This window comes from Mesocricetus auratus, unplaced genomic scaffold (genome assembly GCF_017639785.1).
Source record: "Mesocricetus auratus isolate SY011 unplaced genomic scaffold, BCM_Maur_2.0 Super-Scaffold_100676, whole genome shotgun sequence".
Lineage (NCBI taxonomy): Eukaryota > Metazoa > Chordata > Mammalia > Rodentia > Cricetidae > Mesocricetus > Mesocricetus auratus.
This window is the reverse complement of record NW_024429266.1, coordinates 59570166-59593646: the sequence shown is the minus strand read 5'-3', so window position 1 is coordinate 59593646 and position 23481 is coordinate 59570166. Positions and strand designations below refer to the sequence as shown.

The window sequence follows — 23481 nt, the reverse complement described above, 5'->3', positions numbered from 1 at the left end:
TCTTTTTTTTCTCCTCTACATTTTCTATTTAAACTAGAAACAATCTTATTTTATACATCAATCCCAGTTCCCTCTCTCTCCCATCCTTCCATGCCCCCCACTGACTCACATCCCATGCTTCCTCTGCTCCATAGAAAGGGTAAGGCCTTCCATGGAGGATCATTAAAGTCTGTCACATCATTTGGGGCAGGGCCTAGGCTCCCCCATGTGTCTAGGCTCAGAGAGTATCCCTTTATGTGTAATGGGCTCCCAATGTATATTCGTACACTAGGGATAAATGCTGTTCCATTACCAGGGGCCCCATAGACTGTCCAGGTCTCCTAACTGACTTCCACACATAGAGGGCCTGGTTCGGTCCTATGCTGGTTTCCAAGCTGTCAGTCTGGGGTCCATGAGCTCCCCCTTTTCAGGTCAGCTGTTTCTGTGGGTTTCCCCAGCCTGGTCTTGATCCCTTTGCTCACCATCCCTTCTGCTCTACAACTGGATTCCAGGAATTCAGCTCAGTGCTTAGCTGTGGGTGTCTGCTTCTGCTTCCATTAGCTACTGGAGGAAGGCTTTGGGATGGCATATAAGGTAGTCATCAATCTCATTATAGGAGAAGTGCATTTAAGGTAGCCTCTCCACTATGGCTCAGATTCTTAGTTAGGGTCATCCTTGTATAATTCTGGGCATTCCCCTAGTGCCCTTTTCTCTTTAAACCTAAAATGGCTCCCTCTGTTATGGTATTTCTTTTCTTTCTCTAATCTATTCTTCACACAACTCAGTCTTCCTGGTCCCTCATGTTTTCCTCTCACCTCCTTTTCTCCCCTTCTCTTTCTAATTCCTTCTCCCCTTCCTCCGTGCTCCCAATTTGCTCAAGTAATCTTGCCCCGTTCCCCTTCTCCAAGGAACCATGTAGGGTCTTCCTTGCTTCCTAGCTTCTCTGAAGTGTGGATTGTAGGCTGGTAATCTTTTGCTCTATATCTAATATCTATATATGAGTGAGTACATACCATGTTTGTGTTTTTGTGACTGGGTTGCCTCACTCAGGATGGTTTCTTCTAGTTCCATTGATTTGCCTGTGAATTGCAAGATTGTTTTTCCCCCTCTGAGTAGCACTCAATTGTGTAACTGTACCACATTTTCTCTGTGTGTTTCTTAAAGGCCAGGCCTTCTCCCAGCTTAACTTTTGAACATGTTCACTGACCTGCTAGAATACTGACACCTACTTGATCCTCTGCTCTCTGCACCTTTTCGCTCAGGACTCTGGTCTTCCTTGGTGAGACTCACTTTCTGTCCATCTCTTTCTGCTGGTCTGATTCCATGTTAGATACTGAAACACTGGTGTCTGCCTATCCCACTGCAAGGAACATAACTTCCCTGAGTCATGGAGTCTGTCACACTCCCTGTTGTCTAAAGTCACTCACAGCATACAAGTAGTTGTTAAGTCAGAATGCCATTTCTCAGGAAAGGGTGAGTAAACATACCATGAACTAGAGATGAACTTCCTATCTGAGCATGCCTCTCTCTGTTCCAGGTATAGTCTGCTTGGCAGGTCTTTTCTGGCTTTTGTCTCTGGAACAAGAGCTTACATTCACCCAGCTCTGCTTTAAGAGGCATTGTCCTCTAGAGTAACCTATATTTGGAATCCTTACACTCCCCTTCTTGGAAGCAGGTGAGAGTTTTAGAGTAACTAGTGGTGTAGCCACTCATTAACATCAGGGACTCCAGAGTTGTGACCACATGAGTAAATGTGGATTTAGACAAAAAGAACTGACAAGGGAGCAATGTGTGGGATTTGATTTCAGGGCTTTCTTGAAAAAAATCACTCACTCCCCTTTTAGAAACTCCTCTTTGGCAACTGATAGTGATGATTTGAATTATCACAAAGAGTCTGTTGCTTGACTTTTATTTCCTCCCCCTTGTGAATGTCTTTCATCTGTCTGAAGTGTTGACATTTAACCTTGAGAAACTATAGTAGTCTAATTATAAAACGAATGGTTGGTAAATATCTTGATATTGAGAAGTGTTATTGGACAGACATCACAAGGACCAATAGGAGATATGTGCTTTTATTTCAGCCCAGCATCCAATTCCTCCATCCAGCACTAGTGCTTGCTGACTCTTGAAATACCCAGGTGGGCAGAGCACCTGTTTTTCCTAAACTTGGATTCAGTTTCACCAGTATGGGCTTTGTGGCTTTTCCATTCACTGTAACAACAGAGTCAAACAAAATTCTCTTTGAATTCTATCTTGATACTTACCTGACATCATAAGAGCCCAAATAAATAAATGACAGGTTTATTCTCTTGAGCCAGACTATCAGGAAAAAACAAACTGGTCCTATATACATAGCAGGGTAGGAGGCATGGAAATTCATTCATTTCTGTCCTTTGGTGTTCATCTGTTCCATTTGAAGCATCACCACAGCCACTTTCAGAGTGTTGCATCAGCAGAGCACGTAGGAGTCCAGTTTCTAAGACTCTATATTCCCTTCCTGAACAGGAGAGCAGAATGAGGGTGTTTGGAAAGGTGCTGGAGTTGGAGACAGGGGTTTGCAAAGCCTGGTCATTGACACAGACTCAGCCATTAAAGAGAATGTCACAGGCTAGGGAGCCAGTATTTGCCAAGGCCTAACACCATGAGTACTTCTGAAGAACCCAGAGAGTAGCATTTAGCTGAGTGTACTCTTTTGATTTCTTATTCTGTCTGATCCTAGAGACATTCTCTCTCAGGTTGGTGGAGTTCGGGGCACTCAGTTTTTGTGGCTGCTGGGTGATTTGTGACTAAACATAGCTGAGGCTTTTGGAAAACAAAGTGAAATGAGATGAGCAAAGATTATGAAATGACCTGTGTTAAAAAGGGAGCAGAAACCCTTTACTGGTCTACTGTTTTATTTGCCTCTTGCTGAGTTGATATTTTCTCAGGGATTGGGAACAATAGGGATAGTAATGAATGCCCCATTTTTCTTTAGAGATTTTTGTCACTTGCCAGTGAATGAAAGTTGGACCTCTCTGGTTAATGAGCTACCAATTGAGATTTTGTTTCTTTATGTAAAACGCCAGTTATTAAACTTTCCTTTTCATTTTTCTTCACAATGACTTCCAAAATCTATCCATTACTAATTATTAAAGGTTTTGAAAAATTAATTAAGTGGTTTGTACAAGGTAACCTATTCTGCGTTTGACTTGCAATGATGCTAAACCGTTTTTGCATGCTCTTTTCAACATTTAGTTTGCTAGAATAGGAATATGGCATTAAAAATACCTAATATAAGACTTTTTAGAATTTAAAACATTTTAAAGTTTATTCTTTGATAGCTTTAACATATACAATTTATCTTGATCATGTCTACTTCACGCTTCCCTTCCAACCCTTTTAGGCCTTCCCAACACAACTCCCTCCTTCCCCATGTTCTGTCTATCTTTTTCTTAAATAAAACCCAGCAAAGTACAAATAGCGCCGTCTGTATGCTCATGAATGTGCAACCAGCCAATGGAGAACAGCACCCTACCAGTAGCTACAGTCCCAATGAAAGGGAATTCTCCCTCTCCCAGTAGCCATCAACTACCAATGACTCCTCAGCTTGGAATGGAGCAGTGGGAGCCACTTCATGATCTACACTGGAATTTTAACCAGACTGATCTTTCACAACTTCAGTGTCAGTAACCACAGTAACTTTGTAACAGCCATGTCATGTCCAGAGGAAGCAATCTTCTCCAGCCCCTGGCTCTAGCATCATCTCTGTGCTCTATTCCCTAATTTTTCTTGAATATTAGGTTTAAAAAAGTTAATATAGATATTCAGTCTAGGGCTGAACATTTGCAACCTCTTATTCGTATTACTGTGAGCAGTCTCTGCACTAACCACTGGTCATTGTAAAATAAGTTTCTTCTTGCCAGCAGCACAAATCTATGGGTACAAATACAAATATTTATAAAGCAGTTGGATAACATAAAACTTTGGTAAAACAACAAAAGTAGGTTATCCCTAGTGTCCATAACCACCTGAAATGTGTATTATTGACTATATGTATAGTATTAGGCATGAATTCCCTCCTGTGATAGGCTTTGAATTCAACCAGAGAGTGTTTGGATATCCCTACAATACTCATACCACTATTGCCCCCATAGGGACCATCTTATATGTCTGGACAATGTTGGAGCATATAGGGTGCAGTACTAGGTAAGACCAAATATGTAACTATCCATGACACCACTCATCTGTGTGTGTGTGTATGTGTGTATGTATGTGTGTGTGCATGTGTGTGTGTGTGTGTGTGTTATAGTAAAGAATATAAAGAGGATTATCTTCCATTATATGCCCAGTTCAGTGTTTGGTGGGATTATCTGCATCTTATGAATGAGAAAATAGAACTGGAGATCAAGTTGATAAAGTTGAAGGACTAATAAGTAGCAAGGCTCCTATTCAGATCAGGTTGGTGGTATTCTTAAGAACCACGGTGTACCAGTCGTACATCTGGGGAACCAGCATTGGACTGAACCACATCCTTTGAATGTGGGTGCTAGTTAGGAGGCCTGGGCAGCCTATGGGACCCCTAACAGTGGAACCTGCATTTATCATTAGTGTACATATGGACTTTGTGAGCCCATTTCCTATAGAGAGATACTATTTCAGCCCAGATACATCAACATAGTTTTTGAGGATCCCCCACGGAAGGCCTCACTATCCTTGGGGAATGGGTAGGGGGTGAGTTGGGGGGGTCAGTGGTGGACATGAGAGGGTAGGAGGGAGAGGAAATGTGGCAAGGGGACTGATACATAAAATAAGATCGTTTCTAAATGAAAAAAAGAAGAACCGAGGTCTACACCACAATGCATTGTCAATGGTCTACACCACAATGAGTACTGCATACAGTGCCTTTGTCGCTGTTACTGGCTTGGAGTCAGCTGCTGTAGCTATCGTCTTATTAGATAGAGCATCTTCTTCAACAGAGTCAAAGAAGAAGAACACTTGAAGGTAGAGTTGAGCAACTATCTAGTCCTACAGTCAGTCACCAACTTCACTGTGCTTTGCCATACAATAGAGCTACCTATGTCTGTCCCACAGATCAGAGCCAAGTCCTCACATATACAAACCTAGGGAATGGGGTGAGAAGTTTGGAATGAGTTGATTTATAGTTATTGCTTTGGAGAAGTTCTGCCTCATGCTCTGGGGAGACCTGACCTGCTCTCAATCTTACTGTGAAATCAGAATATTATCTATGTTCACCTGTAAGGAAAATTTGACCTTGGGACCCCAAAATCCTTCCTACCCCTGTATGTAGTAATATATTTGCATATAATGTTTTGTGTGCTATGCATGTGTTCATGTAAGTTTGTGTGCATGAGAGTGTGTGTGTGTGTACGTGTGTTTGTGTGTGTGTCTGTGTGTGTACACGTGCACATACACATACATGAGTGTATGTTTGTGTATGAATGTGGAAACCAGAGATTGATAGAAGGTATTTTCCTTAATTTCTGTTCACCTTGTTTTTTGAGACAAGGTCCTTCACTAATTCCGAAACTAATGTATCCATCTAGTCTGACTGACCAAAAAACTCCAGGAGTCCCTATTTCTCCATACTCAGCCAGGGGCCATAACTGAGAGCTGAGCATCTAAACTCTGGACCTCATACTTGTACAGCTGAAGTGTCTCCCTAGGAGGCCCTTGTTCACCAATTTTTAAGCCTGGGAAAATTGTGTGGAAATAAAGTAATAAGGATGAGGGAGAAAACTCGATTTGCAACAAGCCTGCATGAATTGTCTGCATCTTCATCTATACAATGAGCTTCATACAGACTAATGATTCCAGGCCTCTAAGCTCTTTAGAATAATAACATTCCCTGATCAGGGTTTTGTCATTATCAAGAGTTTTAGATATTTTCATACTTGCTGCTTGATTATCAATTTCACTCTTGTTTCAGAAAAAGCATGGTCTTAGTGACAAGTAATAATTATTCTATTTTACTTTTATTATAAGCAATCACATAGCTGTGAAATCTTTCCTCACATCTGAGAATGTTCTTAGGTTTTCTTTTTTATTCCAGAATGTAATGAGTCTGTGTGTATGTATGAGGATGCTGTAGGTTATATTAATGGTTTGGGCTTGAGGAATGCTGTAATAACCCACAAAAGGAAATTATTTCCGAAGATGTTAACCCAGGTATGATTGTGATAGTTTTGTCTTCTGTAAATTGTATATAAGCTCTATTGTATTTTGCTACTTTAGTTTTATCTGTTTTAAAATGTTTCTTCACCAATTAATTATAAACCATGAAGACAGATTTGTAAGTCGGTTTAAATAACTGCATGCTGCTTGTGTTGAAAAATATTCATTGACTAAGCAGAGTGACATACAGTGTTAACACATTTTAATAAACATGTAACACACATTTTAATGAATTCATCTTAATTGCTTTATCCCAGTGTCAAGGTGTTAAATGGGGAGAAAATGATTTCTACATCATGATTGAGATGTTAGAGACCAATTTGGCCTATTTGAAAAGAAAATGTCTGCAGGAGTATACATTCCTCTGCTAATTGAAAAGGAACGCTAACTATACTCATCTGGAAGTCTGTCTGGTTACTCTCAAACACAATTTCAGCTGCCATATTGTGTTTCCAGATCCTTCCTCTAATCCTTCTCTTTCCTCCACTTCATGATGTGACACACCCACAGCTTGCCTCACACTATCGTTGCTCACCTTATTTGCCTTCCTTTAGTCTGTTCACTCTGTGCTGTCTGTCGTCACAATGGACCAGTGTGCTTTTCTCTGGGAAACAACAGGGATTTGACAATCCAAAGCCAGGAGAAAGAGATTTCCGTGCATGTTTGATGCTGCTGCCTGTTTTCTTCAGAGGTGAACACTTTTCTCATTGCTGCTTCTTCTTCTTTTAAACAAATCAAAACAAACAGGTATTCCTGGAGAACCTCTGAATGGAAAGAATGCCAAGTCGCTCTTCTTCTGGAGCAACAGGACCCACTTTGGCATGACACAGGACCAGTCTGTGGTGGTGGGATCCAGACTCGGGAGGTGTACTGTGCCCAAAGTCTACCAGCAGCCATCACATCAAGGGCCAAGGAAGGTAAGCAGCCAGCTACTGGCGGCGGGGCCGCTAGCAGGAAGGAGAACCCACACCAGTACCACTCATAGTTTTTTCCCCCTAACTTGTAAATAAATATTTATTTATTTGAAATTTTTATACATTTTATTTCTATCCCATCAACTCAATATTACCTACCTTCAACTACCTCAAGTACCCTGCATTCCATCGCTCTCCTAAATTCATGTCTTGCTTTTTGGATGGTAACTCACTAAATTCAACTAGTGCTTCTCATATGCACATAGGTAGAGACTCAACCCCTGGGGGCATGGGCAACCTACCAGTGGCCAGTCAAAGGAGAGTGGTTTTTAGCTCACTCAGCTATCATCAACTGCTCAGCTTTATACAAATATCTTGATTGAATAAACAAGAGTGGAGGACAATACTAACACTAACTAACTGTGGAAGAACAGGAGGCTTCTATCAGCTGCTTAGAAAACTGAGGCTGAATGAATCCTCTGTAAGAGTGATGGACTTGTGACTTGGAACTTCGGGGGGACTTTTGGTTGAGAAGATGGGAGTCATGCTTTCTCATTATGGAAATGTATAGCTTTTATTATGTAAAGCTTTTCCTGCTAGATACACCATTGTGACATGTCCCAGAGTTCTAGAGCATCTATAGCTCTAGGCTTAAATGATCAACTTTTGGGATAGTGCTGCTTAAAAATAGTAATAGCTATTTTCTTCTCTAATTACAATTATGAAAATTGACAACTTATATACTTGGTGTTTCAGAAGAAAACAAGATTGTAATAACTTCTGAACTTGGAAAACACAGCATTTAGATTCAACGTCCCAGATTATCTTTTCAAATGTTGAGGATGCTTCTTTTTCATCTCCTCCCTTCTTCCCTTTCATTCATGATGGCAGCTCAAGGAGCTTCAGAGATAAAGACTTGATTATCTATGACCTACCTATTTTCTGCTTTGACTTTGTATCTTCTATAAAGCACGATGCTCTTATTAATAGATCTATTTCCAATGTTTCTTCAACCATATTTCCAGCTTTGTTAATGAAACCTTCATAAAGAGAAGTATCCTAGACATTTTTTATTGTCAGCTGGACACAACTTAGAGTCACCTGGCGTGAACTTCAATTGATGAATGGCCTTGATCAGGTTAACCTGTGAGCATATCTGTGAGAGAGTGTTTGATTGATGATCATTGTAGAAGGGTTAGAACATTGTGAGTACCACTCTCCCTAGGCAGGTGATCCTTGGCTAGTGAGCATCCTCCTCCATGGTTTTTTCTTTCAGTTCCTGCCTGAGTTCTTGTCCTGATTTCCTTCCCTTAGCAATGGATTGTGGCAGAGAATTGTAAGCCCACTAAGCACTTTGCAAGTTGCTGTTAGTCAGAGTGCTTTTACCACAGTCCCAGAAAGCAAGCTAGATTAGGCAGGGGGATTAAAATGAGGAAAAACTTGTAGAGATGGACTACACAATGAAAGAACAAACAAGGAAGAGGTGTTCATTACAGATGGAGTACCATCTGAATAAAGCATGGAAAAATGAAGGTGCTTTCCTAGGCCAGGGCACACTTCAGTTTCTTTCTAGCCTGGTCCAACAGCTGATTAGCCCTCAATAAGTACATAGAGATATATCAATTATAAACTGTTTGGCCAATGGCTCAGGTTTCTTATTGGCTAGCTGTCTCTTAATTACTAACCCATTTCTATTAATCTAAATATTTCCATGTGGTCTTATCTTACTGGCAAAGGGTCTGGACCTGTTATTCCTTCCTCAGCTACATGGTGTCTCCTGGCTGCCTCTCTCTGTCTCCTTTCCCCAGCATTCTTCTCCTCTAGTAGCCCTGCCTATACTCTCTGCCTAGCTACTGGCCAATCAGTATTTTATTCATCAACCAACAAGAGAAACATACATCCAGAAGGATATTACCCATCACTTCAAAAGTAATATTTAGGTTAATGTTGAAATATTGAGTACTTTAGAAGCCCTCTGTTCTGAGGGAAGGAATGTCTGGGCTTACAAACATACTGATATTTGACTCAACCATGTCTCCTTGTGCAGAGCTGCACACAGCAAATAAATCTCTTTTCTAATATAGCACAGTCATACGGACTACACCAAATAGACCCACTTACTCTCTAGAAATTATCAAAGGTTTTATTTTGCTCTGTAGCACATGTGAACCAGCAGGATCATTTGTCTGTTACTTTCCTTCCTTGTAATTCTTTCATATGTAACCTTTGACAAGCCTAGTAGTACACAAATTTCTTCTAGACCCAAATTAAATGAAAGAGAACATTTGAATTTCTATTGTAAAGTACAGTGATGGCTTGTCAAATTAGGTCAACAGGATTTAACTGTGTTCAAATTTGTCTGCTATGGTAGTAATAAATGCCCAAACTAGTGACATTTCTTTTTTAAAGTAATTAAAATAAATACATTAACTTATTTATTTATGTGCATGAACATACATGTGTACCACTTGATTATATGTAAATCAGAGGACAAGGCCTTGGAGTCAGTTCTGTCTATACGACCTTGGATTTGAGGATCAAATAAAAGTTGTGAGGCTTAGATAATCACTCTCTCTCCTACATCATTAAAAAATGTTTAAGCTGGTGACATTCTTTTTTCAAAAAATTATGTCAGAGGCTAGCTTTACTTTAGTCTATGTCCTGCCATTATAACGGTATCCCTCCAATGATTCTTTATCTTTTAATTAGGAAAGCAATGTAATAATTGTGCTTTGGTATCTTCAAGTCTTGTGATCATTGCAAACACTGAATTTCAAAACCATTCAAGGACCCCTGAAGGTAATCCTATGGAGGAGCCAATGCTTGTTAGAGGTCTACTGTTGTGACTGTTGGTAGAGAGCACATAGGACCTGAATTTAGGGTATTGATGCTTGTGTATTGAGGTGGCCTGTAACCTGTTGTGAGGAGAACTAAGGAAGTAAGGGAATTTACAGGTGTTAGAAAAAGAGAATTTCTGTACTACTCTGGAGTTAATACTTTATTTTTTATAGTATGATTAGTCTTGAAAGCAGAGAATGAAGCTTTTCATGCTCAGCTCTTTGTAAGAATATTAAAATGTCAATATGCTAAGGATACTCTCATAAGTGGCAAAATCCTATTTGCAAACTTATTTGGATGTCCAGGAATATTTTGAAGTATAAATAATTTTAGTTCTGAACAGGTGGATCTATTTCTTAAGGTAGCATTGAAGAAGATAACTCCTCAGTCTTGTCAAGGACTGGAAATACCCTTTACTCTTACTATAGAATTGGTCTTGAAGTCAATAAGCTCGTTTGAGGGTGAGAATGACGTATCATGAGTATAGTACTAGGAAATGTCCTTTACTGTCACCCTGAGAAGAAAACCAAACCGGCTGTTTAAACAAGGTGGTAGCATTTTATCATTTTATTTTGTTTGTGCTAAGGAGGAGACAGACAGCTGAACGGAACAGCCTTTACTACCTCACAACAGAACACTTAATAAGAATCCTGCTGGGGCCTAAAGAAATAAATGCATGGTTTTATTTCCACCTTGGAAACTTCCTCTTACTGGGATGATGAATACAAGGAAAATCAGCAGGGAAGGATGGAAGTATAATGTTGACAGGCACACCTCCATATTCCTCAGTGAACCATCCCTGAAAGGAAGAAGTGAGTTAAGGCAGGGAGCATGCCTTATTAATAAGCAAGGGAATGAGACAAAGGAGGAAGACCAAGGGAAAGAGGAGGGGAGCACAAGGAGGGAAGATGACATCATAAGTCAAGTCTCTGGGACCTGTTAGACCTCTTCTATTAGACTGTGTTCTCTCTTCCTCACTCTCTCTGTCTGTCTCTCTCTGTCTCTGTCTCTGTCTCTCTCTGTCTCTCTGTCTCTCTGTCTCTCTCTCTCCCTCTCTCTCTCTCTCTCTCTCTGCCTGTATCTCAAATACATAAACGGTAGTATGGTGTTTGGGAATTGAAAGTCAGTTTTACACAGGTTATTGCTATGTAATTCAAAGTCCACAAGTAGTCCAGGGTTAAATTTGAGTCCATCTCTTTAGTTACCTAACAATAATCTTGATATAAGCAACTGTAACAGTGTAGGCAATTTTTCTAGAAATTACAGGAAACAAGAAAATCAGTGAAATATATATATGCATATACACATACACATATAGGACTTAAATAATTACACATATTATTATTTAAGTCCTACTTTATTATAGAGGCAAACATATACCATATGGTTGATTGTTTTACTGAATGGTTGATAGATGATAGTGAGACAAATAGAACTAGATAAAGACATAAGTAGAATATAGCTTTAAATTTTTCTCTAAAAATGTGAAGCATTTTCCATAGGAAAAATGATTACTAAATATTTAGAGACAACTTGGTCACTAGAAGTCTAAATTAAGGTTTATTTTTATTGGCTATGTTTGATTGGCTTTTAAAAAATCTAAGTTCAGTGATTTTCTAAATCAAGTATAACAGACTTATGTTGATGTAATGTGGGTGTGCTTATTACTTTAGCATGATTAGCAAAACTACTGGAGAGCTCCTATTTTATCACTAATTAAATTATCAGGCACTTCTTGACATTATATATTTCTCAATTTATTTAGCTCAAGAAATACGTCACATGATTTAAGTGAGAGCAGGACAGAGCTGGAAAACAAGATGCAGGGTAGCTGAAGGAGACAGCTTTACATTTGCTTATGAGAAAAAGAAATCATTTGTACATACATACACCTTTGCTGAGACATGGATCCTGCTTAATATGAATTTGTAAAGGGAAAAATGCAGGTGTTCTTCCTGTGTATACATATATTTTTTTTTCAAAATTAGCTCAGCAAAGTTAATAATTCTGTTCTATGTGTTACTGAAACCAAAGCTTGTAACCTCACAGAACAGGGAGATTGTCAAGGACCTAAGAATGAGTACAGATTTTTCAGTGACATCTCACTGCCCAAATAAAGTACTAACACCAGTTCTCACATAGGCTCTATTCTCTAAAAGGTGCCAGATGTTAGACTTGATGGCTGTGTTTGGAAAGAAAGAGTGAGACAGATCAACAGTTATAAGTATAGGCAATGTGTAATGTGGATATGAAAGGGGAAGGGGATGAATGGGGCATCTCTTCCTTTCCCTCCACATTTATTATTGTTCTTTCCCTTTATAATCTTGATTTTTCTTAAAATGTCTTATTTCGCCTTTTTACACCTTGCAGAATTCTTGAGAGCAAGCATACTTTCTGTGATCATAGTACACATTCAGTTCATGTATTTTCCAGGAAAATACAGATAACAACTCAGTAGATATTTTTAAGAAATGAATGCCATTGCCTGCCTATGTTCTTGGGTTTAGTGAGAGACACTTCTTTTAACTTTGACACACCTTCCTCTTCGTTCCGTTCATTCACACACCCTGCACTTCATTAATGAACAGTCAAATGTTCATTTTCAGAGTCAGAAAAATCACATGTTAAGTCTAACACAGTGGCATTCTTTCGTTGAATATCTCACTCGACTTCATTTTGTCAGCTAGACTGGATTTGTTTTGAGTGCCAAACCATGAGGTAATGAGGTTCCTTTTGGCAGCAGAATGTCTGTCACTAAGTCATTGCTTCCAAATTTATTTATTGAGTCTTTTAAAACATGTGAATGCCCAGCAAGTGGGATGGTGTGAAAACATTTCTTTATTTTACCCACCTTCGTATACGAAAATCTTAATATTCTTTCCAAACTCTCCTTGGGCATTTCCCCATGCTCCTGCTCCAGTTTTAATTCCCCATCCTTCTCTCAGGAGGGAAGACTCACTCAGCAGGTTGCCGTGTGCTCAGGCAGAATTAAGTGGTTCCTGTGTCTTCTAGAGATTTTCTTGGGTTCTCTTGAGAATGAATTGATTCCAACATTAAGAGAAAAGCTGGAAAAAGCAGGTGTATTTGGATGTTTTTTTCTAATTCCAAGGCCTACAGAATATATGGTTGTATCCCTTAATGGTATTCTTTTAGATTCTGCTTTTTCTTCCTTATTACAAGCAAATTTGTTTGTCTAGTATACAGTGCATTGTTTTGATATGTGAAGAAATTGAGGATGAGAGACTCAAAGTATTTATGATGAGCATCATCTACTTTGATGGTGAGAAACCCTAATATATACTTTTTAGTCATTGTCAGGCATGATGACTTTTAACTGTAGTCACCATACAGTATAATAAAACTCTTGAGCTTATCTCTTTGAAGATGTAGTGTTCTTTATTATTTAATCATGTTTATTCTCTGGACAAATTTTGTCCATGTTGCACTAATGCTTTGTAGATTTGGAATGCAGACCTAGATAACATGTATTACAGTTTGAATAATGTATTTTAAATGTGGTATTTCCCATATTGTATTTTTTTACTGTCTTCCCAGATCCTTATGAATTTTCTCACTGTGCCCAGAAACCTACAATTATCTCCGTCTCCCAAATACTCATGATAGAAAAGTAGTGTATGCCTTGATAACTCACTGTCAATGGCCCCTTAGCTCATGTTCAATCTACTGGTAAATTTACTTATAACTGGAAATACAATTTGTCTGTTCTATTTATCATCACCTTTCACCATTCTCACACCAGTTCTTATATTGATGTCAATGAGAGTTTTTTAATGACATTCCCTATTTCTCTTATACAAATCCAGACAATTCATATGTCCCATGCATAGCTCTACAGATGGGATTTTTCTGTCAGATCCTCTGTCTTTCATAGGTTGTTAACCCACCAAAACATAGTCACAGAATCTAAGGAGTCATATATGGACACCTTGTCCAAACTTCCTTTATTGATACTGACAAAGAAGAGAATACTTGATGTTTCTTTTAAATGTAAGTAGCAGAAGACTTCTCTTGACTCTGTTGAGTATTTGGCACACTATGGATGCCCAGAGGCCTAAGTAATTAACTAATTAGTAATTAAGATCCTAAGCTTGAGGTAGGGATTGCAAGGTTTGGGATGAGCTGTCCCATTTCTTAGGTGTATGATGATAAGGATGTCATACAGACTCTGTAAGACTCTAGTTCTTTCATCTGTAAAATTGAAATAACATTAGAATTGTCAGGAAGATCCGTTTTTAAAGAAAAAAATCGCATCACAGAAACTAACCCATGAAAGACTCCAAGATAGCAAATTATTCATTTTTAAGTTAATCATTCATATATTTATTAAGACTTCTACTGGCTAAGCACCATGCCATGTATCTGGAATGGGGATGAATATATCAACCCACAATGTGAGAAAACCAAAGCCAATTGGAGGGAGAAACACAAAATCAGATTGCTTGGGCATATTACCATGCATCTTATAGTTCAGGTGTATAAAAAGCATATTCCAGTGCAAGATTAAATTAACATCCTAGAAGAGCAAAGGGCTTTGCCTTTAAATTTCCTTTTAAAACGAAAATGTGTCAGCCTCCTCATCTGTAAAATTAGAGTTAGAATCGGGTCTAACAGAAAAGTTTCTTTCAATAGAATAGTTATATAACTTGTTCTCTCTGCAAAGAGATGCAATTGTAAGTATTTAGGAGCTAGTAGAGGTTGGCCCAATCATTGGACACATTATTGACAGCCTTCCTGTTAGGATGACTTGAGTCTGAGTAGTCATTCCTTATCTCTAACATAAGGCCCACTACCCTGAGTTGTCATGTGGTGGAGGTCATTCTGAAATTATTGCAAATAAAGCGGGTATTGTACTGTGAATTTAGATTATGGGCCTCACTTCAAAGATGATTGGACTTCAAGAAGCCTACAGGCTACAATATGAGAAGAATCATGCAACAGTTTACATAAGGGATGATGAGGAGTTTGGGGTTGGCACATTATTAACCAAGATACACAGTCATGAAATATCTCCAGGATTTCTTAGACACAAATGAAAAACCTATAAAAGAACACAATTCTAAAGGACTTGGTCATTATAGGAAGTGCTGATTTTGAGTTTAGATTTGAGTAAGTAGCACACCCATGTATCAAGGTCTGCAATAGTTTAAGGTATCACCTGCCCTATGAACACTATGTTGACCAGTGACGTTTTCATAGATACTGCTAGAAGTTATCAGACTCCTTGTCCTGAGACTAAGGGTGATTCATTTACCCACAGAAATCTTGTGTACAGAGTATTTTAGCAATCATATTACTTTGTAGTGTTCACATATATGCAAATTATTATGGTTGAATTATACAATTAAAATTATTTAGAAAATTATAGTATTCTGCTTTGGATATTACTACATTTCTCTGAAGCAAATGGATATTATAAGGTGTTGGTATTCAGTTCGCAAGTATGAAAAAATTTTATGTGGGATAAATGTTTAACAGAGTTCTGCTGCAGAACTCTTGAGATATTACATAAAACAATTCCAAAATCATTGCTGACCTGTATGGCTAATGTACTGGTATCTACTTCAGACAAACTCGGCTCTGCATTGATGGGTGAATGGCTTTATTCTGAAAACACAGCATCAAAATGTAAGTGGAAAAAGATGATTTAGTAAATTAAAATTTTATTTCACATATTTAGGGTAAATATGTTAGTATTTTTAATGTTTAGGGATAGTTTTAGAGTATTGTGCTTAACTATTATGATACAAATATTTTAAAAGGAAAAAGGAAACCTCTGGTATTTGACTCACTTCCAATTTTATGAAAGTCAGATAATTGGATATTTGTTCTCTGAAAAGCTCTTTCTTATTATGAAATTGACTTATTACAATATTTATAGATTTTTGAAGTGACAGAGACTGACCCAGACTCTCATACATGCTTGGCAAGTGCTCTACCAGTGAGCTGTGTTCCCAGCTCACGTTTTTGTTCTTTTTATTAAATAGTGATGAACTTTCTGACTTTTACCCTGAAGAACAGTTATCTGAAATATCGCTTCCTACATTGTATTGTCTGTTATGTCTCCTCTCTTCTGACTTTTATTTTCTGTATCACTTATGGATATTTAGTGTCAGCTGCGTTGAGGGGTTCACTTTCTGATGTTATCAGCTACACACCCGAGTCAGTTCTGCTCGTCTAAGGTGAGGTGTGCATTGTGGTAGCTTTTGAGTGACACCTGCTCCCTTTTGTTCAAAGCACATCTGGACACTACAGACACAAGTGTAGAAAAATAGAGATAATGGGACCCATTTCTTGATTCCAAGGACATGAGTAGGAAGAAGCAGTGTATTGGGGCCAGGAGAGTGGATTTCTAATTTTGTTCTGTATTGTCCACAATGACTCTCACCTTGAACAGGTGTATGAATACATGACTTCATCCCTGCCCTTTTAAAAGTCAAGGACAGAGAAATTTACTTATTCCCGTTCTACAGGAGAAGGTAATATATGGAATATGGAGATGAAACTGTGCAAGATAATTTTTTGTATGCATCATACTCGCCCTGTTTTCTACCACAGTTTCTTTCCTTGAAGGGGATAGACCAGGAATGCTGTAGGGTTTTCCCAAATGTTACACATGACATTCTCCTTCCTGCATCGAAGATGCACTCAGAGACTGATATGATTCTGTGAGTCTACTCTTAACTGCCTGTAGCTACAACCATATCTATCATTTTTCAGATTGAAAGTATCATTCATTCATTGATTTAATAATAATTTTTATATATCTCCTCACGTTGAGGCAAAGTACTAAATAAAATAAGGTTTAAGGAAATGGGATCTGGGGACAGAGGCAATTTAATCATCCATTTATCAAGAATTACAAAGAAACATTTTTTTAAAAATTAAATTAGTCCTCTTATTCTTGCTAAGTCTATTGCCTTCTGGGCTTCATCTAATGGGTCTTCTAATTCTGTAAGCCTAGTCTGGGGCCTCGAAATGAGAAAGTTTCAGTAGTAGTAGAGGAAAGTGGAAAATACTGATGTAACTTAATCCTTGTGGTTTGTGCAAACTGAGGATCACAGAAGTTGAAGTCTGCCTGACTTGTTGGAGTTGAAGACCTAAGCCTCAAGTCTTCACCTTCTAGCACCAGATGTACTTTCCTGCTCTTCACCATGGTGGGAAAAGTGAATGCTCCTATAGCTTGTACCTTTTCCCCTAACTTAAAGCTATTTTCCCTCTCACTAATTGACTCACCAGTCTAATTTCTTCCTAGCTAAATCCAGCAACTATTGAAGTTCTTTGGGTTGGAAGGAAGTTCCGGGAACCACAGGGCTCCCAAGAGAACTTACTCCAATGAAAATCCCTTCGGGTGGTTGGGGGGGGGGGGCACAATGCGCAGATAGTGGCTTCAGCATCAAAGCTTTTAATGACTTCAATGACTTCGCTAACTCTAATTGCTTTTTAGCTAAGACTGCGGATTCCCATTTGCTAGTTGATTCTTATATCTTATGTAAGCTTTTCCTCATGACCCTTAGGAAACTCCTGTGGTGATAATTCTGTTAAAGATCCTCAAAGATCTGTAACCTTTTATAGAGAGACAGATAATTATTTTTTACTCAGTTTCCAACAAGTTTGAGACAGAATAAAAGCTTAAAAGATATGTTGACTAAATTCCCCACATCAGTCTGCTCACTCCTGGAGTTCTGAAGCTCAGTGTGTTAGCTCTGCCTGCTTTCTCTTTTATCCTTTGTAGAGGGGGAGTTGGACAGTAAATTTTAGACCCATTTGCAGGTCAACTCATTTTGTTCTTCTTTCATGTCAGATATAAAGCTTCTCAAAGAAGCTTGGCATTACCTTGTAATCCTGTTTTGAACATCATATCCTACTTCTTAAATTCAGCTTTCCACAACAACTTTGTCATGCCCTGTGTCCTGATAAGCCTTCATTTCTTACATATTTTGAGTTGAAGGATCCATATTTATAAGGTAGATAAAGGTTCTCCATTTTGATTTTCAATAAGTATACAGTTGAGAATTAGCACGAGAAATGTACACTAGAAGTGATGTTTATTTGCTCTTTTGTTAATTTTGTGTGAGAAGACAAATACCAAAATACGTATGGGAATTTTGATATTTAGATAAGGGACTGTCAAAGCTAGGAGAGCAGTCAATCCTTTAGAATTTAGACAAGGAGTTGCATTGCAATGAACTGTGCTGAAAAATGAAGCAAAAGAAATTGACAAGGGAGGGGAACAGAATTGACCCATGGGTGTGTTTCCACAGTTAATTCTATTAGTTGGGAGGTGAGGTTGTCTGATGGGAACAATCTGAAAGGAATGTTTGCCAAAAAGACATGTGTGTCTTATTTATCATTGTGCTTTATTGATGTGGGTGGTCCTCTCCACCAGTTCAAAGGGGATTATCATTTTATACTCCATGATTACTATAATTGATCACACCTTTCTGCTTCCACAGCCTCTTCCCTCACTCATTCCTTCCCTTCCTATGGCTCTGGTTCTGCCCCCCACCCAAGCCATATATGTGTTTGTCTTTGGGGATGTTTCTTTTTATTCTTAATTTTTTCTAAATTTTGGTTTTGTTTTTTATTCGTTTTACATAGCAACCACCATTGTCCCTCCCTCCTCTCCTCCTCCCCACCTCCCCCAATCTCACTCCCCTCACTCCTCAGAAAGAGTAAGACCTCAGAAAGAGTAAGTCCTGGCACATTCAGTTGAGGCAGGTCAAGTCCCCCATTCACCCATCCCCGGCCCGCACTCTGCATCAAGGTTAAGCAAGGCATCCTACCATATGAAACCCATAGAATCAGTTGACCAGAATTTGTAGAAGCACATGGACTCTAGACCAAGAACTGGGGCCCTGCATGGGACCAAACCATGTCCTCTGCAGTTTTGTAACCTGGTCTGTTTGTGGGACCCCTGGTAGTGGGGATAGGATCTATCCGTAGTGCATGAACTGACTTTTTGAAGCCCATTTCATATGGTGGGGTTGTTTCTTTTTGAGCAGGTAGAGTAGACCATTCTCTTGGCAGTGTAGGGAAACCCCTTGTGTTCATGCTCCAGAATTTTGAGTGTCAACATTTTCAATGTGTTCAATACCCAACATTAAGTCACTGTCAGCTCCAAACCAATACCTTTACAGTTTGTGTGGGTGAAAGCCTGAAACTTAGATACAACTCAGCAGATTTGCTCTGACTGATCTACCAACCAGCTCAACAAGAGAGTAGGATCATGTGTCACCCATTTGAAAAGGCACAGTGGGTGCAGATGTCTTGTAGACAAAGCAAATTCCTCTTGAAATCACTTCAGAATAAGGTTTTAGCTTCATGCTAAATAAGTCCTTTACAGAGTAGCAATTAGCAAGTAGCTTTTTTCCTATATTATGTGCTTACAAGGTATAACAACAATCTCATTTTCATGTAAGACCCTTAAGCATTTAAAGACATTTGCACCATACTGTATGTGTGACCTTGCCCTATCAAAGAAATCTATCCTTCAACTTCTTCCTTCTGGTTAATATATTTATATTACTTAATAATAAAGGATACATGGTGAACTCTGAGTATTTCTTAATGAAATATGATTTAATTTGTATATAGTTATTATTTAAAAATCTATCATTGAATTTTGACCTGGATTATTATCAACCTGAATTGATTTGTCTTCTATTTATACTTCCTCAAATACTCCATTATAGCTCAGCCTGAAAGAACAGATTCCCTTTGATTTAGGACATGCAGTGGAGGTTTTAATGAACTTTCTAGATTTAGAAAATTTAAAAAGGAAGATATTTGGGCATGGGGCCTAAATGTCACTATCTAATACTATATAACTCCCACCTGGCCATACAGGCAATGTAGCTTTACTGGTATTTCCTTTTCATAAGTTAACTGGAGCATCTTCAAAGTTCAAACTCTGCATCACCCCCACCCCCGCCATATATACTGATAAACTCAGGAGGCCATAGGCAAGGATGCTCCTCCACAGATCAATTTTGAGCAGCAGCATCCAATGAAAAGTTCATGTCTGGGTCACACATAGGAACCACATATGTAATTTTAAGCTTACTAGTAGCTACTCTTTTTTAAAAAAGGAAAAAAAAACAGCAAGTGTGAGGGTACATGTCTTTAAACCCATTATTTAGGAGTTTGGAACTAGAGGATTGAGTTTGAGGCCAGTGTGGACTACCCAGCAGGGTCCAAAAATCTGTTACATAATGAGACCCTTCCAAAAATAACTTATAAATTATTCAGTAAATGTAAACTCAGAAATTCCTATTGTCATTCTGACCCTCTGGCCCTTGGAAAACTTATTTGGTTATTTTTGTTATTGTTTTTATTACAGATTTTTATTTTTTGAAACAGGATCTCATATATTCCAGGCTAGCCTCAAATTTGCTATGCAGCCAAAGATGACCTTTAACTTCTGATCCTCCTTACTCTCCTTCACATATGTAGGGAGTGCAGGTATGTATCACCATACCCAGTTTTATGAATGCTTGGGGGTTTGGATTTCAGGGCCTCATGACTTCTAGGTAAGCATTCCATCAACCAAGCTTCATCTCCAGGCCAATAATTTCTTCTTTTATAGGCAATTGAATTAATTTCGTGTTTGTGGTACCACATTGTACAGACCAAAAGTCTACAGTTAGAAAAGTAGTGACTGTATATTAACTCCAGTAGTGTGTGGTGTGTGTGTGTATTTGTGTGTGTGTGTGTGTGTGTGTGTGTCTGTCTGTCTGTCATTTCTCTGTCTGTCCATCGGATATATAGAATGAAAGGAACTAGAATCTTAGTTAATGAATCCCACATAGCATTCTGCCAATGTCCTCATATTGTTATACTAATGACAAGTAACCAGATTTGGTGGACTTTCTCCTTTCTTTACAATTTCAAATATCAATTAGTAGACTCTTCTAGATGTTTTGTTCCTAAGTGAATGAAGTTGTAGAGAAAGTCTCTGTACAGCTGAAGTTTCATTTCTTCCTGATCACACCAATATGTGTTCAAGTAGTAAGTCTTGATGGGTGTTTAAACACATCTATCATCCCCATAAGCCTCCTCCGACCCTTCCCATTCTGCCTCTCTTCCCAACACACATATGAAGCATAAACCATCTGTTTTCTGTCCCTTCAGCTTGGTTTATCATATTCTGATTTTATTCTATGTGATGTCTTTTACTCATTTGCCCAAGGTTGAGCAGTTGAATACCAGTAGTTGTTTATCCTTCAGTCATTTGATGGATGCCAGGGTTAAAACCATTATTTATAAAGCCACTATGGACATTCTATGATGTAGATTTTTGTGTATAAAAATGCTTTTCATTTCTCTTGGATGAATAACAGAGAATGAAATTACTGAGTACTTGTGTGGATGTAGTTTATAAAATCTCCAAGGAGACTGGACCACTTTACACTCTAGCCAGCTCTATGGAAACATGCCATACTGGTTCCTGTATAAACCTACCAACAACTGGATCTTTTTGGCCTTTCTGCTTTGTGCTCTTTTGGTGGATGTGTGGTGACACCTCCTAGAGTTTTTATCGGCATTTTCCCGTGACTGATGTTGCTAAAGCCTTTTGAATATCCTTTTTATATATCTTTTTTTGTAACATTGAACCTCTACTCCATTGAGAAGAGATTATGACTTTCTGCCCAGAAAATAATGCCCTTACCATGTCTTTTGGGACTTGAGTTGGTTTATGAACTTCTTCAAAGATCACTTCTCTTCCCTGTCTTTATTTTCATGCTCCCATAGAGGTCACACAAAGTTAGAAGTGATGAGTTCCAGGAACTTGAATACAACTATGACACTAATGAGAAAGTGAATATATGTGAAACCACTGTATTCTTAAGGGTATACAGGTGTGGTCTGGTTCAGCTGGTCATTGTAATATCCAATTAATTGGTGTTAAGCACAGAGCAACATAGTTGAGTACAAGGCTGTAGCTGAGCTTCCCTGCCCAGTGAGTTTTGATGACTCTGTCCCACTTCCCTTCCTAGTAAGTTTGTAGTTACGTTCAGTACAGCATTGTGACTGTGCCATTTCCAATGCTATTCCCAAACATTCATTCCTGTGCTGTAATGAGCACAACTTTGGTACTTTTTTCATTTTCCCATTCTGTCATTCAATATTATGCCCTCCATCTGTTCCATCTTGCAAATGCATATTGGTATTTTCCTCAAATTTCTTTTCACTTTCAGCTGGGACTCTGCTCTGCAGCAATCCTTTGAGTGCTAACTGCTGTGCTAATATACAGCCTCTATCTACCAAGTGGATATGTTGATTGATGGCCAGCCGGGTATGTGCATGGAGTTATTTCCAAGGCAGGTTAACTAGAACACATTTAATAATTCTCATTCTCCCAGAAGAACATCTGAGAAACTCTTTTGATGATAAATTTCATGGCTGAAAAAATGAAGTAATGAGAGGATCTGCTGCTTTGGATCAAAAGGGGTACACTTATGAGGCAGTTTTGATTTTAGTATGGAGCAGCGTGATGGAGATGTGATTCACTAAGCAGCGCTCATTGAGGACTGTGAGCACAGATTCTGCATTTGCAGCCAATGTGTGTTCCCAATTAACACAGCTACATGGTGCCCAGATTAAACAAGTGGAGGACTCCCTTTTTGACTATTGAATTCTAGTTATGGGATCCTCTACTTTCCACACCACCCCCTTCAGCAGTTTTCCAGCTGGCAGACCAAGAGCTTAAGAAGGTGAAGCATCAGATAATCTTCCACACTGCCCTTTGATGGTGATGGTGGTGGCACTGTTTCATAATCACTGTGAGGTGCTCTGAGAAGCCTTGTAAAACAGGGGACTTTCTCTGAGATCCCGCCACTAGCAATTTATTCATTTTTGTTAAGAAAAATTGTCTTCAAAGGCAACTGTCTTTAGTAAAAAAAAAAGGAAATATGGCAAATATTTCATGACATTCTCTGTCAAGGATAATTTCTAGAAACTCGATGAGACTACATACTGTTTAATATTTTTCTAAATGGTTCCTAAAATTACAAAAGGAGTATATTACCCAATTCTATATAAAGGACTCATACTGCAAAATGTTGAAAGTTTAAAAATAATTTCTTTCAAACCTACCAAGTAATCTTAGGGATATTTATTGTGAAAGAATTGGCTTAAATACAAACTGATCTAATTTTAAGTATAACACACACAAAGAGAGAAAAAGGAACACATTGCAGTTGATTCTTCATAACTGTGACTCCATACCTTTGCAGTCAGTTAACCACCTAACAGCACACAATGGCATCTTACTGACAATGTTTGTTTGTCATTCCTAGACAACCAGTAAAGTGTCATAAGTCATCTCAAGATGATTTAGGGTGTAATGGAGCACTGCCTAGGATTTATATAAAACATACCACATTCTATACACAACTTTATCCTCCATGGATTTTGATATATGATAGAGGTTTCTGGAACCAATCTCCTGAGGATGGTAAGGGACACCTGTATATTTCTCTACCACTTTCTTTTGCCTTTTGATTTTTTCTATGATGATTAGTAAGTCTATTATTTATACCAGAGCAATAGCTTAATT

The 23481-nt window shown here is 38.5% G+C and overlaps 1 protein-coding gene across 2 annotated transcripts in view; it reads left to right on the top strand.

Moving 5' to 3' along the window:
* Window positions 1–23481, top strand: part of Thsd7b (thrombospondin type 1 domain containing 7B) — an 866887-nt gene that overhangs the window by 333014 nt on the left and 510392 nt on the right. For both annotated transcript variants that reach the window (XM_040738481.1, XM_040738480.1), the window contains exon 5: window positions 6898–7067. In XM_040738481.1, coding sequence (XP_040594415.1) covers window positions 6898–7067 — 170 coding nt within the window. The remainder of the gene's footprint in view (window positions 1–6897; window positions 7068–23481) is intronic.